We start from the raw sequence: 17,443 nt of genomic DNA on the forward strand, positions 1-17,443 counted from the left end.
CCGAAATAGAAAGAAAATTGACCTTATAATTTCTAAATACAATGAAACTTTTTTGTACGTAGAGAACTGTGATACAATGCTTTGTGCAAAGTTTGAGGCATCAGAACTTCATAGTGTTTAAATTAAAAATATTTAAATTTACCGTATTTTCATAAAATTAGAAACTTTAAACTGTTGTAGCTCCGAAAGCCTTTCACCCAATGATCAAAATAATGGTTTATTTTGATGCTGAGAAATTTCAGTTTATATTGACATATAAACAGATTTTCTTATTTTTTATGGAAATGGAGAAATTCAGATTTTTCTTCATTACGACGCCTTTGCCTAGGAAAAATATTTTAAAAATATATAGTTAGATTCCGCATTGAAAGTATAAATAAATGCATATTATTTACTGATGGTATGTTGATAAGAAAGTATTGAAAATATCAAATAAAGAAAATAAATAGTACGCGCGTGAACTAACCAGCTGACTGTGAGACGGGAGCTAGCCGAGACAAGCAAGGCCAGGAGACAAACACGTAATGTTTCGTCTAGTAGAGTATACCTGGCCTAGCTTTATCACAAGTTTTCATAAACACAGGAGTAAAATGACGCCCAACGCTCGCTTATCTTCAGCTCTCGGCCAGTGGGTGCGGTACTGCACCGTTCAAATCCAGGCGTGTGAAAATCATTTATTTAATACCCTCGAAACTTATTGCCATACCACTAAGCAAACAATGCCGAATCCCTCTTAATAATACAAGGTTTTTTCTCAATATTTTTTTACATTTTTACAAATTGGCAAAAAGCCTAAAAGTAAGTAAAATCAGATTATCTGTCTCTCTGTGTACAATAAAAATAAGGATTACTTCATAACATAATCTACCAAATGTCAGCTTCAAAATAAGCTCTCGTTCTGCAGTAAATGGTTCCAGAGTTCTGAGCGCTGAAAGAGGCTTGTTTTTATAAAATACGCTAAATTTGTCGCTCAACAATACGGAAACCGTTTGACTTTCGATAGTATATTTTTGAAAATGCACTCTCTTCAGCACCTTGTATAAAAAGGGAAAAAATTAGAGTATACAAAAATGCGAGGTTTTTTACTGATCGATTTCATATGGTTTCAAAGTCATATGGTTTCAACGTCAAATCAACATCTACCACTAACAAAAAAAAATAAAAATACCAGATTTTGTTGAACAATGGGCTATATTACGTTGCAGGAAACCACCTCTGGGAGTTAAAGACTTTCCGGTTAGCACATGTTGCGACAGTCTAAGTACAGAACTCAAAAATCAAGCATTTCCGGACCCACGTACAGTTCCCCAAGGAAAAAATGAGACGATTGAATATTCGTCTCAGATGTAAGACACTGCGCATAATCGGAGACCAGAGCACTGATAACAAGATAACGAATATTGAGTTACTTAAATTCAGGCTATTTAGTTTGTTACTAGCATCGTTCCTAAATTCACTTCAAAAACTGCAAAAAAAAATGGTAATATGACGTGAATAATAGATAAATGTATACATAAATCGTGTAGTTAAATCGGCATTGGATCGTCATGTCTAGATCAACACTCCGCACAGAAAGGAAAACTTTCGTGTTGTTTCAATAGTTCAGACGCTAAGACTTCTTCGTGTGGTATAAAAGAGAGCGGGTTCGATTCTTAGTCTATACCAACGATTTTTTTTTGTCTTAACTTCGAAATAGCTAAATAACGTTGAAATAGAGTTTTAGAAAGTCCTGAGATTAAGTGTTAATGATCATAGAGAATACGAAATTACTAATTATAATATTATAAACGTTAATATAATGAATGCATTTACACCATTGAGATATATATATATATATATATATATATATATATATATATATACAGTGTAAATGCATATATATTAAAAACTAACACAATTAGAATGAAATTAAAAAATATTCCTAAGCCACACAGTCAAACTTTTACAAAGGTTTAGAGTCCTTAGGCCTATGTCATTTGTGGAATAATTATTACAATATTTTATTAGTAGCTTTCCCATATGTGTAAGAAATGCACTCGCATAAAACAATTTTTGTTAAAAGTGTGTCTTTAGACTAGGCCTATAACATTCTCACTCCTTCAGTTGATTTTAACTATTTTATCTACATGTTTGCAATACTGTTTAATTTAATGTGCATTAAATTTTATTCATGTTATGATTGAATGAAAACGTACTGTTGCAGTTATTGACTAACTACATATGTATATTAATTCTAGTTATTAAATGCACCTGTTAAGTAACCAAATGCACTATCTTTTGCAAAATCTTGAATGTTTAATTTGTCAATAATATTTAGGGCCTATATACTGTACTATACGGCGTTAAAAGAATTTGCAATAGATTTGGGATCCTCTATTTTTTAATCACTGGTTTTAATGAAAAAAATATTTATTTCTTAGGACATCTACGAATTTATCTTTAATAATATTCCGAATAGCTTTAATTGGATTATCTGAATTTTCTACTTTTCTATTCAAATGTATTCTTTTTGCCTCTTTTATAATTTTGTTAAAATTACACAATACTTCTTGTAGTATTTAAAAACATGATGATCATTACATTGCTACATTACATATAGATTCTTCTTTTTAATACATGAAATTTTTAAGTCCCTGCGTTATATACATGTTTTTGCTTTCGAATTTTTTCACATTTAGTGGAGAACATTCACTGAAGTGATTCTGAAATGAAGTGAAAAATACATTACATTTACTCTTAATATCAGTAGTACAAGTATCATACACGTTTTTCCAAGATTCATTTTGTAGACATAAATGTAAATAATCACTAGCTTCAGCATTTACGACCCTTTTTTAGTTATTAAATTAATATTTTGAAATTATTCGGTGACATTGGAAACACTTAGGATTTGTTTATCATGTTCAGACAAGCCATTGATTATAGGTTCTGCCGAATAGGAATTCAGTCTAATTCTGTTTATAAAACTTTTATCAGTGGTTGTACTAATTCCAGCTTGTATGCTGGTTGGGAAAATTACTCTACGGCTAAGGTTTTCAGTTTCAAGGAGTGAATTTAATTTACTTTTACGGAAAAGTTCCGACAGATAATCTAAGTTATGTTTATGTCCCTACAGATCACAAATTCCATATAAGGTTTCTAAAGTCTTTTCATTACAAATTCAATGTTGGCTGTAAATATTAATAAATAATGTAAGAAATATGAATGATTGTACTTAGAAATTTTGATTTACATTATAGAAACCAAGAAGTTACATTCCTCCGCAAGATTCGAACTTCAGATGTTCGATTTTGTCGTCCAACGCATAAGCACGGACCTATTCAATGCTTATGTTAATAACCTACAATTTAGCTCTAGCAAGTGGTGTCGTAACTTGGGGTTTGTTTACTTAATGTAATTAGATTTAATTTAATGAGTTTCGCAACAATTGGACTTCCTGTTATATCCTATTAGTTAAATATTTAATTTAGAATTAATTTATTAACTCTTACTGTCAAGATGTCCCATATTGCAATAATTCTATATAGGCATTTCCTATACAAAAGTCTTGTCGTCATCCCTCATTTCTCATCGCAATGACGAACCGACGTGACATATTATGAGACAGCGAGTTATAGCTGTAGCTAAGGCTGGATATGGGGCCAGATCTGCTTGCCGTTTGGTCGGTGTTCCTGGAAGTACAGCCGCGAAGGGGGTTCATCGTTACCAAAATTCAGGGGAGGTCGAATGTCGCCCTATTCCTAGTCGTCCGCGGATTTCTTCATTGGAAGAGGATGCTTCCTTATTCGAGACAGTTCGACAGGACCTCTTCAGAACTGCTAACGAAATAAGAGCAGCATCTAACTTTCCCGGTTCTTAACAGACTGTGATCAACAGGTTGAGGAGCCGCGGTATTAGGAGCTGGAGGGCTGCGCAAATGGAAATAATGGGGAAAGCATAAGCTGTCGACCGTCTTGCCTTCACAACAAATTTTGGATTTTGATTGCAGAAATGTAATTTTCTCCGATAAAATGAAAATCTCGAGTGAATACGAAGGTCCTCTCCATGTCTCTCGTGAGGATGGCCTCCGACATGATCAGCTCTATGTGCACCGACGTGAAAGATTGGGGCGCTTTAGCATTATGTTGGGGGTCGATGTCTTACGATGGGTCTGGCGTTATAAAACTCATCGTTTACACGGTATATTTCAATCTTTCAAGGATGTAAAAAGAGACCTACACCAGAAATAGACGGACAACTGATAACCTTTTGCACTGGAGTGTACTTTGGAGTAGGATGAAAATAGGCCTACGCATGCACGACCAGATGTCTTCTTGGCTACGTCGATATCGAGTGAACCGCGCTGTAGAACTTTAACTTTCGACAACCAAGAGTCGTCTCATTCTTTTTTGGGGGAACTGTACATATAAACTATTTTCACTCTCTATATGAGGAACACATTCCTGCAGGTAGTCTCTACTACTTATTTTTGGGATTCCTTGTGTATTAAGTGCAGTTTCCGCAATGCAAGATGTAGTAAGATATATTTAAATTTTGAATTTTTGTTGAAGATGTATTAGATATTAACATAAAATTACAGTAGCTTGAGAGTTTTGAGATATAAATTTATTTTTCATGATGAACTACATGTACTCGCTTAATTAAGTACCTATGACCAATGGTGATAATAATAATACTACTACTACTACTAGTAGCTGTACAGAGTCTTTCATAAGTAACGAGTCTATCCAAAAATCTACTATTTTAAATATAAAAAAAAAAAATAATTTTCCTCACGAGAAAGAATCCTTCCCGATGCCGTTCAGTCGATTTGGAAACAACTCCGCCGCCAGAGGAAGCTACTTATCCATGTGTAATGTGCATTTGATGCCAGATTAAAATGACTTGGAGCATGGCCATCTATACGCCAAGGACTTAAATGACTTGGAGCATGGCCTTCTATACGTCAAGGATAATGGCCATGTCTATACACACAGTTGTCATAGCCGCTTAACGTTATTGCAGAAGAGAAAAATTGCTGCCTGGTTTGAACTTGGAAACGGTAAAGCTCAAATTAAGTGTTTATTCCGTAGACGAAGTGTTTCCAGGCAGGTGGATCGGTCGCACAGGCTTTAATCCGTTGCCCTCCGCGATCACTTGATTTGACTTCCCTGAACTTCTTTTTCTGGGGATTCATCAAGGATCGTGTCTATGCGACAAAGTCACGCACCATTCCTGAATTTGTGGAACGAATTGAAAACACGAAACAAATGGTTACATCTGACATGCTCACCAGAGTCTATGAAGAGTTGATACGTCGTTTATATTTGTGCATTCGGCAGATGGAAGACGTTTTGAAATTATACACCATAATTTGTCAACAATTGAGACTATTTTTACGTTTATGTGTTTTAGTAAAGATTTAAAACACTAACCATTATTTCGTTTAATAGCTCTGGGGGAAGGGGAGGGGTGTTTGTTTCCAAATCGACTGTACGGCACCGGGAAGAGGTCTTTCTCGTGAGGATTAACATCATTAAAAAAATTATCCAAAATAGTTAATTTTTCGATAGACTCGTTACTTACGCCACACACTGTATTTTATTTAATGATGCTTTCAAATGCACAACTTATTCAGACTCGAAATTCAAGGTGCTACAAGAATAACCAACAAATTTTGCCCGGAGACCTCTCTTAAGCTGCAGTTGGTAGAGTAGCTGGCTTTGGACTGGAAGGTCCGGGCTTCGATCCCGGGTGATGGCGCGGTTTTCTCGATGCCAAACTTGCAGAACGACCCCGAGGTTCACTTAGCCTCCTATCAAATTGAATAGGTACCGGATCTTTCCCGGGGATAAAAGGCGATCGGAGCGTGGTGCCGACCACACAACATCATTCTAGAACGGAAGTCAAGAAAGCATGGAGCTCTACCTCCATATCCCCCAAGAGTATTCACGGCATGTGAAGGGACTACCTTTACCTTTTACATACAGTAGGCGTGTATTAAGCTGAGCAATTACAAGGCACATATTTTCTTAGAGATGATTATTAGTACGGTTGATAATAAAGTAACATATTATTTACCAAAAATGTATTTGCACAACAATTTAGGAATAAAACAATTATTTTTATTAAACTTCCCAAAAACTAATGCAGCATCTTATTGTGGAAATTAAAAAAAAAATAATTAAATGTTACATACACTACACACTCAAATTTTAACTTCATGTTGAAAAACAGTCCAATTTCCATGCTAAGTTATTCAGTCATGCTTGCAAGGGAACTACTAACATTAGTATTCTACTATTATTATTCAACATATCTACACATGTTTTCAAGGAATAACTAGTTAGAGGTAAGTTAAGTTTACAAATACAATTTCAAATCACATATATAGACGAACAAGGAAACGAAAACGTATTTTATGGGAAATAATAGGATAAACAGTACTATTTTGTGGTCCTAAATACATATTTTAAGCAACTACAGTTTTAGAACATAATCCTGCACATGGAAGTCTCTTTTAATTATTCAACTAAAACAGCCTCTGATTTCTAGGACATTTCAATTACTGGCTTTATCCCCTTGAGCTTTGTTTAAATATTTAGCAACTGCAATGCTGTGTGACACGGTAAACAAAGTAGGTGTACAGAGTGACATGTATGGACGGGTGAACACACACACGAATTGGTAGTCTGCACTCACGAAACTCTACTGCACACTCCACGCCACCTGAGTCCGTCCTCTTGCATTCAAAATCCATTCACTCACTTCTTATGGCTTGCTGTGCGTGCGATGACTGCATATCCCACTGAAATGTCTTGGAGTAACACACTACGCATTACATACAATGTCTGATTATGACATTAACTACTCAATTGTTGTCTGAATAAGGAGGACGTTTATATGATCAATAAAAATATTACGCATTCTTTATTGGATATTGCACGCATCTCTTTTAATATTTGAATTGTAAAATAAGATAGTGCCGGCCATTTCTTGCAATAGCGGCAAATCCGATATTTATCGAAGCGAGTGCTCTAACCATTTTTATTTAGTATTTCGCATCTATTTGATATTTTATCCATGACCATAACGAAAAACATGCCTTTACTAAGTACTTTTGCGTGTGTAAAGTAGGCTTTTATTCAACATTACTTTATTTCACTAGTGAGATAAAGACTTTATCTCACAGTTTGTACTTTATCTCACAGTTCATTAGTATTTTCCTAGTACCCGGGTACACACGTATACTTTTCCATTGAACTATTACTCAAGAAGTTAATATATTAGTTACTAGATGTCACTACCTCTACTTCTTTATTACCATTTCTTAAATATACATACACTCAATATCCTTCTCTATCTGCTACGTCGTAATTTGTACATTACATCCATATCTAATATGCATCTTTTTAAAATTTTGTAATAATTTACATTTTGGGATGCGAGGAGACTTGAACCTGCGAAGTTGGGTTTACAGGATTTTAAAACAACACGCGTTAGCCAATTGAGCTAGACACGATGATTAATTAAGTTTTAATATTACTCTTAAGCTTACAGAAGTAAAATTTGAAATTATTTTAATCACAATAGTTCCGTGAAAACTTCTAAATAATCCCTGAAACTTCAGAAAGACGAAAATACACGTTTAAAATGAAAAAAATATATATATATTAAAATTATATAATTAATTATAATTTGTTATTTATCCAACGCCTTAGATACCATTCTTTACTAATCATGGCCTCCTACATCATGATCTACCCAGTACACGTATTGATTCTAAAATCCATGCCATGGTATGTGATTACATGAGGACTTATTTTCAACATATTTTCTTTTATAAAACATAATTTTTCGTTATGGTCATGGATAAAATTACGTATGGTACTTGTGAGCGTGATCTTTATTGCACTCGTGTAATTTAAGCACGAGGCTGACGCCTCGTGCTTAAATCTTTCCACTCGTGCAATAAAGATGCACTTACCTCACAAGTACCATAAATAACTATTTCTTGGTTTTGAATTCGCTGCAAACTGCGAGATCAACTGAACAGAAAAATATGTTTATTACCATATACACGTAAGAAAGATAGTACTATTCTTATTTAGGCTATTCATTGCGTCTTAAATGCGAAATTACATTTCTGTCTTCAGAAAGATATCATTATCTGTCATGTAAATTTTGATATTTTAATATAAAGTTTTATGGATATATTGCTCACAATATTGTGCACATAAAGACATGGATAATTTTGATAGAAATGCTACTTAAATTCCCAGAATTTACTCAAGCAACCCCGAAATGTGTTTGACCTCCACTCAATACCATAACTTAGAGCTAACCACACTGGATGAAACAAAACAATTTGAGGCTGATTGAAATTGACTCCGACGGTTTGCTACAACCAACTAGCCCTTGATAAGCAGGTTAGAGTCTGTCGCACAAACACACGAAGGAGATGAAACGTTGTTTGTTTCAAGCAGGGAGAGAGAGCCGTGAGTTGTTCCATATCTACTTGTTTGCAGCAGTCATATTCTTTCCAGCTGACTGTGTGAATTGTTTACTACATAATATATGGAAATAGCTGCATAGTAAGGAATCCAAATTTCAGGAAAACTGGTTTTCTGTATCAATTTATCATCAATCATCGATTCGTTATTTACAGTCTTACTACCAGGTACGTATATTTTACACTGATTTAATATTTTAGGTAGCCTACAGTATAATTCGAAACCTGAAATAAACATTACAGAATTGAAAAACATATTGTTTAATATATAGCCTAACGAAATAATTATTATTAATGCTGTCGATAGATCCAGATATTTAATCGATTAACGATTTGAATTTAATCGAGTAATCGATAGATTAAACAACCTTTGAACGATTTGAAAAAAGTTCTAATATACTGTACGACACAATAATTATTGTTAAATTTAATTTGTGTTCAGTGATAAGCGTAAGTATAAAATGTTGTTTATCTGTTTATACTGTATCGTTATATTACAAGACAATACTATTTTGCTTATTTACTAATATATTTATTATGTAGGCTTCATAGAGGAACAAAAAAGATTTTTTTGTCTCAGAAAGAAAAATATGTGATTCTGATAGTATTTTTTCTCCTAATTCAAATATGATGTCGGTTTTTCCCCATCATGCAAGGTTTCCGAGAGACAGGCGTTTATAATTTCAAACATTTTAATATTTTCTGCATTCTTAACTACACAATATTCAAACATTCTGACTCATCTACAAAGTAAGAAATGACGATTTTCTGCTATATTTCGCCTCTGGAGCATCTCTCGATGGTCCAACAATAATCGGCCAACATATTAGGATTACATTTCCCTTGATATCTCTTTTCCATAGCTGAAATCTCCTGATGAAAGTGTTCCCTGTGCTCATCACTCACTGCGCCAAGATTTTCCGGGAAGAAATCAAGGTGCGAGTGCATATTACAACCCAAATGTTTATAAGATGTTATAAGATTGTTGACAATATCACGGTAATTTTATGCCTTTCGATTTCCCAAAAAACTAACTTTTTTTAATGCTTGCCAAGCTTCTTTCTCCAGTGGATTCAATAGTTCCTCAAACTTTTCATCATGCATTAGTGATCGTATTTGTGGGCCCACAAATATCTATATTTATATCTGGTAATGGAAATTACGGGAAAACGACTGAACGGATTTTAATAAATGACCCCTCATTTTGAAGCTTGGAACCCAAAGTTTTTCAGAAAAATAGTAATTTTTAGTGAAATGTCAATTTTCCTACATCATTTTCCTATTTTCCAAAATCCATCTGTCGTCAGTTTTGAGAAACAGGTAATGGCCCTTTCAGAATAAAACAAAATACAAACACACTACAATAAACAATATCACACGAAGACTATGACCTGCAGGATTGCTAACATATATTTAGAGTTCAGATGGCTGACATAATGCCAATATGTCGAGCTTCATTTGTGTAACTTTTTCTGAACTTTTTTGTAATATTGGTTATTAAAAACTTCAAGATTTACTAAAAAGAAGATTCTCTGGTGTGTAATTTTCTGAATACAGCTGTCTGTGTATTGGATATTAAAAACTACAAAAATTAAGAATGTTTGATGATATTATTACCATTAAAAATGAAATATTATTATAGTGAATGTCATGATGTATTTGTCACCAATTATACAGATTAATGCTTTATTGATGATATCGGGTTATATAGGTAGGCGTCGAGAATATCTGAAGTTAGATCTTCATTTCTATAATATTTACTGAATGACGGCTATATAGTACGATGAAAGAGTAATGGAACGGAGAAAAATTCTCTCCGGCGCCGGGATTTGAACCCGGGTTTTCAGCTCTACGTGCTGATGCTTTATCCACTAAGCCATCGTATGATGACGCAGAATATCTGCATGGAAATATCATATGTACTTCGGTACATTAAAATAAAATAATATATATAGGCTATATAGTAGTCTATACAAAACGTACGTAAGATAACATTATTGCTATTAAAGTGAAATATTTTTTATAGTTATTACTGTAGTTAAGTGGTATGGGTCTTTTCCATACATTTAATGGCGGTATGGTATAGATAATTAAAGCTTAAAGTTAGAATTTATAAAACAGTTATTCTACCGGTTGTTCTTTATAGTTGTAAAACTTGGATTTTCACTTTGAGAGAGGAACAGAGATTAAGGGTGTTCGAAAATAAGATGCTTAGGAAAATATTTGGGGCTAAGAGGGATAAAGTCACAGGAGAATGGAGAAAGTTACACAACGCAGAACTACACGCATTGTATTGTTCACCTAACATAATCAGGAACATTAAATCCAGACATTTGAGATGGGCAGGGCATGTAGCACGTATGAGTTAATCTAGAAATGGTATAGAGTGTTAATTGGAAGACCTGAAGGGAAAAGACCTTGAGGGAGGCAGACGTAGATGGAAGGATAATATTAAAATCGATTTGAGAAAGGAGGGATATGATAGTAGAGACTGGATTAATCTTGCTTAGGATAGGGACTTGCAAAATGTCTGGTATTCTTCATTGGAAATAAATTTGAATTGTAATGAACTTAGTTTGTAGCATTTGCTGAACAAGCCACTAGTTCCTTCTTTAATTTTTGCTTCACTAATTCGAGGAAACTTCTGTTTTAAGTACATGAAACCAGGAGTATTGTCCATGGCTTCGACGAAATTCTTCATTAATCCTAGTCTGATGTGTAACGGAGGTAGATACACATTTTTAGGATTACACAATGCGTCATATTTCACATTTTTCTGTCCAGGAATGAATGATTCGCATTTAGGCCATTATTTTCTAATGCAATGGTTTTTTCTGTCCCTACTATCCCAGTGACACAAACAGCAATAGTACTTTGTGTAACCAAGCTGAAGACCAAGGAATTTATTACCATTATGCAGAAGTAGGCCTACAGCTTTTAAACTAACTTTAGAGGAATCAATGAACAAGCGCCATTCTGTTGAGTTATGTTCAATACCAAATGTCTCCATAAGAGAAGAAATGTCATTACAAAACACTAAGCCATTTTATGCAGAAAAATAGTCTTTAAATTGAGAATGACGATTGCGATACATACATATCTTTATATTCTTTTGAAGAAGATTCCATCCTTTTAGCAGGCAAGCAAGCATTTCAGACTCGCGTTAGATTGGTTATGACACCGAAGCACAATGTATAAGTAATAAGCGCTCGAAAAAAGTAGATCCCTTCATTGAATTAAAAATATGTCCCCTGAATATTCTTCCGTAATTGAAATAATAATATCCAAAACATAGAAATTATTATAAAATGTACCTAATCACTCTGAGATCAATAATTACAATTTAAAATAGTTTAATACATATGACGCGTTTGAGGGTGGCAGCACTTCAGTCGCTTCTGATGCAACAAAATGGCTGAAGGTGCTGAGTCTTCTGTTGCTGTGTTGCCAACTAAATTTGTAAAACACAAGTCCGGCAAACCTTTGACTAGTGGCCAAAAAAAACAGTTATTTTGTATTTCACAAGTTCAGTGAAAAATATTCAGAACTTCCGATAAAAGAGATTGTGAATTTAGCGTCTGAGTTTACCGGTGTGTCGTGTACAAGCATTAATAGTGCTTGGAAAGAAAAAACAAAACTGATAAGGTTGTATTTTTTTTATTTTATTGGGTTATTTTATGACGCTGTATCGAGATCTAGGTTATTTAGCGTCACAGGTTAACCAAACAGTAAAGCACGAAAAGTTAATTACCAGAATTGCATAAAAATACCTTTTCCAAAGCCTCCTTAGTACTGTGCCACGTTACAAAATATCTGTAGTTGCAGTAATTAATATTTGTGTCATTATGACAGTAGGCTAGTTATCTTTAAATAACTTGAAAACGATTACAGATATCTCAAAACAGATTGCACCATTGTTTTTTTTTTTCATATGATGTTGAGTGCCTACATAACCCCCTTTCAAAGTTGCATCGAAAATGGCGGCTTTTGAGATAGCTGAGTATTAGAACCGAATGTTACTGGTAGAGCATTTGGTCTTACAAATACTGGTAACACTTACAGTAATTGAAAAGAATACACGTGGAAGATATTTATATAGTTCCAGACTTTTGATTCAACTTCTATTATGTCCTTCAATAAACCAGTTTTGTAGAAGTTAAAGGTTTGCTAAGCCTATTAATTACAAATAACGTTGTTGTCGGAAAAGTACGTATGAAAAGTTTCACAAAACGTTTTATTACAGAAATGTGATGCTGTTTCTCAACAGTTGCCTTTATTACATTCCAAAATTAATTTAAATAAGGACGTGTTCTTGAATATCTATATATATAATTTGAACTAGTAATGGAAATTACGGGAAAACGGCTGAACGGATTTTAATAAATGGCCCCTCATTTTGAAGCTTGGAACCCAAAGTTTTTCGGAAAAATAGTAGTTTTCAGTGAAATGTCAATTTTCCTACACAATTTTCCTATTTTCCAAAATCCATCTGTCGTCACTTTTGAGAACTAGCTAATTGCATTCAGGAGAAGCGAAGCGAACATCAAGTCGGCCGTGTTGCATTTCAGAATAAAACAAAATACACACTACAGTAAAAAAAAATATTACACGAAGGCCATGATCTGCAAGAATGCTGACATATTTAGAGCTCAAATTAAATTGGTTATTAAAAACTTAACTTACTAAAAATAATTTACAGGTTCGATTTTGTGGTGTGTAATTTTCTGGGTACAGCTGTGTATTGGATATTAAAAACTACAAAACTTGAAGTGGTTTGATGACATTATTACTATTAGAAATGAAATATTATTGTAGTTAATGCCGTGATGTGACTATTTTTCATTAATTATACATATTAGTGCTATAGTGATGATATGAAATTGAAACGTTTTGGGGTTATATAAGTAGATGTAGAGAATAACTTAAATTAGATTTTGATTTCTATATTTTACTGAGTGGCGGCTATATAATATATATATTATATGTTACTGAAAGCTATAAAACTTACGTAAGATAATAATATTACTAAAAATCAAATATTTTTATAGTTATTAATCAAGTGGGCTTGGGTCTTTTTCATATATTTAATGGCGGTGTGGTGTAGATATTTATATGCATGGTTCTCTTCAGTATTGGCTCGAGAGAGAGCATCTTTCATTATTATGGAAGCAAATAACTTTCAGAATGTCTGATATTCTTCATTGAAAATAGATATGAAAAATGTTTATTTAAACGTCTAATGAACTTAGTTTGCAGCATTTGCTGCACAAGCCACTAGTTTAACTTGAATTCGATCGCCGTAGCAAGCTCCTCAACAGGTAAACCACGTTTATCTGAAAACACCATTTTTCGTTATACACCCTTATCCGGCCATGTCCTCCATTATTCTTTACTAGCTTTCCTATCGAAATGAATAAAAACCACGATCCTACTCGCAATAGTTAACGAATAAGATGTTTTTAAAAATTTGGGAAAAACATTATTTTCTGGAAAAAAAAAAATCTAAGAACTTTCCATCAATATGATACTATAATTTTTTGTTATATACGATATGAGCTATTCGCTCTGAAAATTTGCAAGGCTATTTCACTTACATCTTGTATTTAATTAAGATCTATAGTGTTGCCTTTTTAGAGTGGCTATTTTAGTTACTGCATGATGAGGAACGAGACGAACTTACAGATAGGTCAGTCTGACTTATTTCGGCGCTCTCCGTGATGCACCATGGAACTTGTGACGTGTTCTTTAAGTAACATCAGTATGATAATTATGACGTTAATGGAGTAATTCTGAGTTGCGGCAGGAATAACCTTGAATACCTGACAAACATCTACCTATAAAACAGTCCTTGTCGATCACAAATTTCAAAGGGGTTCGCCAGAATTTCAATTCAGAAAATGAAACGCTCTAGACGTTTAGGTAACGGTGCATCGTATGAGATATCCTGATGTACAATCAATTCCATTAATGCAGTCACGTTTTTAAATTATTGTGTTCACAGTCAGGGGCGTATTTAGGCATAGGCAGACTAAGCCTAGGGCGACAGATATGAGGGGGCGGTTTTTAAGCTATTACTGTTAATTTTTATATATTTTAAATTTTATTCATAACACTTTAAAAGAGTACATTTAGCACAATGAAAAGGATATGAATAACATTTAATGAACGGTCTGCCAACGGAAAAAGGACAGTTTTTTCAATAATAATGTACAATGCGATCATAGCACTTTCTTTCAGTGTTTATGCTCTCTCACTGTGAGTCTCACGTGATAACATTAAAGAACTTACTGGTATTATATTATGATACGTTAGGAAGGTGAATTTCGTTGCTCACAATCATAAGCTTTATGGTGAGAGACGCCACTATCTCTGTCATAAGAGTAGCCAGTATCAACACTCAATAATGCCCATTCAGACTTAAATTCAAAGAAAGTACCAACACTCAATAATGCCCATTCGGACTTAAAAGTACCGCCAGCCATTGTATCAGCCGGCCGTAAAGAGTGCAGCTGTTTTGTACTTAGTTGATTAATTATATTTTAATATTCATTATGAGTGATAGTGGGAAATAGCTAAGTGGTTCTCAATACGGAAACACCTCTGATTGAGGTTCTGGCTGACATGTACAGTTCTCCAAAAAAAAAAAAAGAATGAGACGACTCTTGGTCGTCGAAAGTTAAAGTTCTACAGCGCGGTTCACGCGATATCGACGTAGCCAGAAAGACATCTGGTCGTGCATGCGTAGACCGATTTTCATCCTAATCCAAAGTACACACCAGTGTAAAATGTTATCAGCTGATTGTCTGTTTCTGATGTAGGTCTATTTATATGTCCGTGATCGTTGACCTTTTACGAAAGTTTGAAATGTACAGTGTAACACAAAAGTCAATCGCCAAAGAGAAAGAACAATATTAATTTTTAAGTTACAAATGTAGACCCACGGAAAAGACAATGAAGAACATTGTAAGGACCACGACAAAGACAACAAGGACCACGATAAGGTCAAAGATCAGGACCACGATAACATATTAGAAGGAACACGACAAGAGTTATGATAAATAACACGACATGGACCACGATAAGGATTACAAGAACCAGAACCACGAAAAGAGCTATTAGAAAGAGAACAAGGACCACAATAAAGACAAAGATCAGGACCACGATAATATAATACAAGAAACGAGACAAGAATTACGATAAATATCACGACATGGACCTCGATAAGGGTTACGACGAGGACCAGGACCACGAAAAGAACTATTAGAAAAACAACAAGGACCACGACAAATATACCAACGATCTTTATAAGGACCATTAAAAGGACAGATATCAACGACAAGGACCACAATAAGGATCATGACATGAACCACGGTAAGAAAAACGATAAGGATCACAACATGGACCACAAGAAGCGCGATAAGGACGACACAGACCACGGTAAGGATCACGACAAGCTTCAAAATAAGAATCACAATAAGGACCTCAATATGGACTATAATAAGGATCACGTCAAGGACCACAATAATGTTCACAAACAAGGTCGACGATAAGGATCACAACATGGACTACGATAAGAATAATGACTAAGATATGGATCACGGCGTGAACCGCGACATGCATCATGACAAGGATCACGATAAGGACTCCGACTTGGGCCACGGTAAGAATCACAGATATGGACCACGATTAACACCACGACAAAGATCACGATAAGAATCGCGACATGGACAACGACAAAAAAAATGATCACGGCAGGATCCACAACATGGACCACGATAAGGACTTCGAAGTTTAACAAGATGAGGACCACGACAAAAACAAGAAATACCACAATAAAGGCCATGACAATAACAAGTGGAACGATAAAAAAAACATTACAATGGCAACAAGCATTATGATAAGGACCATGGAGAAAACAAGTATGGCTCTAATGGCTGCGATAAAGACAACGATCACGATAAGGACCACATGGAGAATGATAAGCACCATAATAAGGATCACGTCAAGGACTACGAAAGGACTATGATAAGAACCATAAAAAGACCACGAAAGGATCGAGATAAGGACTGTCACAAAGATGACAAGAACCACAATAAGGATAGCGTTATGAGCTACGAAAAGCACTTTGATAGGGATCACTATAAGGATCACAACAATTGTCACAAGGAGGACTATGGTAGAGATCACAAGGACAAAAACAAGGACCACGATGAGGATCATGACATGGGCCACGACGAGCACCACGAGAATGATCATGGAAGGGACGACATTAGGCCAGGATAAGGATCACAAGGAACAGGACTGTGATATGAAATATGAGATTGACAAGGACCACCATAAGACCACGACAATAACAAAGACAGGAACCAGAATAAAGATCGCAACATGGTCCACTACAAGCACCACGAGAATAACCACGATACGAATCATAACAAGAACCATGACAGGAACCAAGACCACAATAAGACAATGATAAAGACAACAAATACCTAATAAGGACTATGACAAAAGCAACAAGGACGACGATAAGGACTATTACAATGCCAACAAGAACCACGATAAAGACAACATAGATCACAGTAAGGGACATGTCAAAAACAAAGACGACAAAAACAATAACGATCATGATAAGAACCATGACAAGACGACGATGAGGACAAAGTTCACGATAAAGGTCACGACATGAATCACGATAAAGATCAATACCACTATAAGGACCATAACAAAGACAATAAATACCGTGATAAGGATCATGATAAAGGCAACAAGAAAGTTTTCTTTTCTGCGCGGAGTGTCGATCTAGTCATGAAGATTCAAATGTTGATTTAACTACACAATTTATGTATATATTTATCTGTTATTTACGTCATATTACCATTTTTTTCCCAGTTTTTGCAGTGCATTTCGGAACTTTACTAGCAACAAACCAAACAGTCTGAATTTAAGGAACTC

At 34.7% G+C, this 17,443-nt stretch overlaps 1 protein-coding gene across 15 annotated transcripts in view; it reads right to left on the bottom strand.

The window, feature by feature from the left end:
- The window catches only part of LOC138705188 (band 7 protein AGAP004871-like), a 683,889-nt gene that overhangs the window by 180,786 nt on the left and 485,660 nt on the right, over positions 1-17,443 (bottom strand). Inside the window, exon 2 of one of the 15 annotated variants that reach the window (XM_069833920.1) lies at positions 6,682-6,810. The exons of the other annotated variants lie outside the window; for them this stretch is intronic. Coding sequence (XP_069690021.1) covers positions 6,682-6,739 — 58 coding nt within the window. The 5' untranslated portion in view covers positions 6,740-6,810. The remainder of the gene's footprint in view (positions 1-6,681; positions 6,811-17,443) is intronic. 15 annotated transcript variants of the gene reach the window in all.

Source organism: Periplaneta americana, chromosome 8, assembly GCF_040183065.1.
Source record: "Periplaneta americana isolate PAMFEO1 chromosome 8, P.americana_PAMFEO1_priV1, whole genome shotgun sequence".
NCBI lineage: Eukaryota > Metazoa > Arthropoda > Insecta > Blattodea > Blattidae > Periplaneta > Periplaneta americana.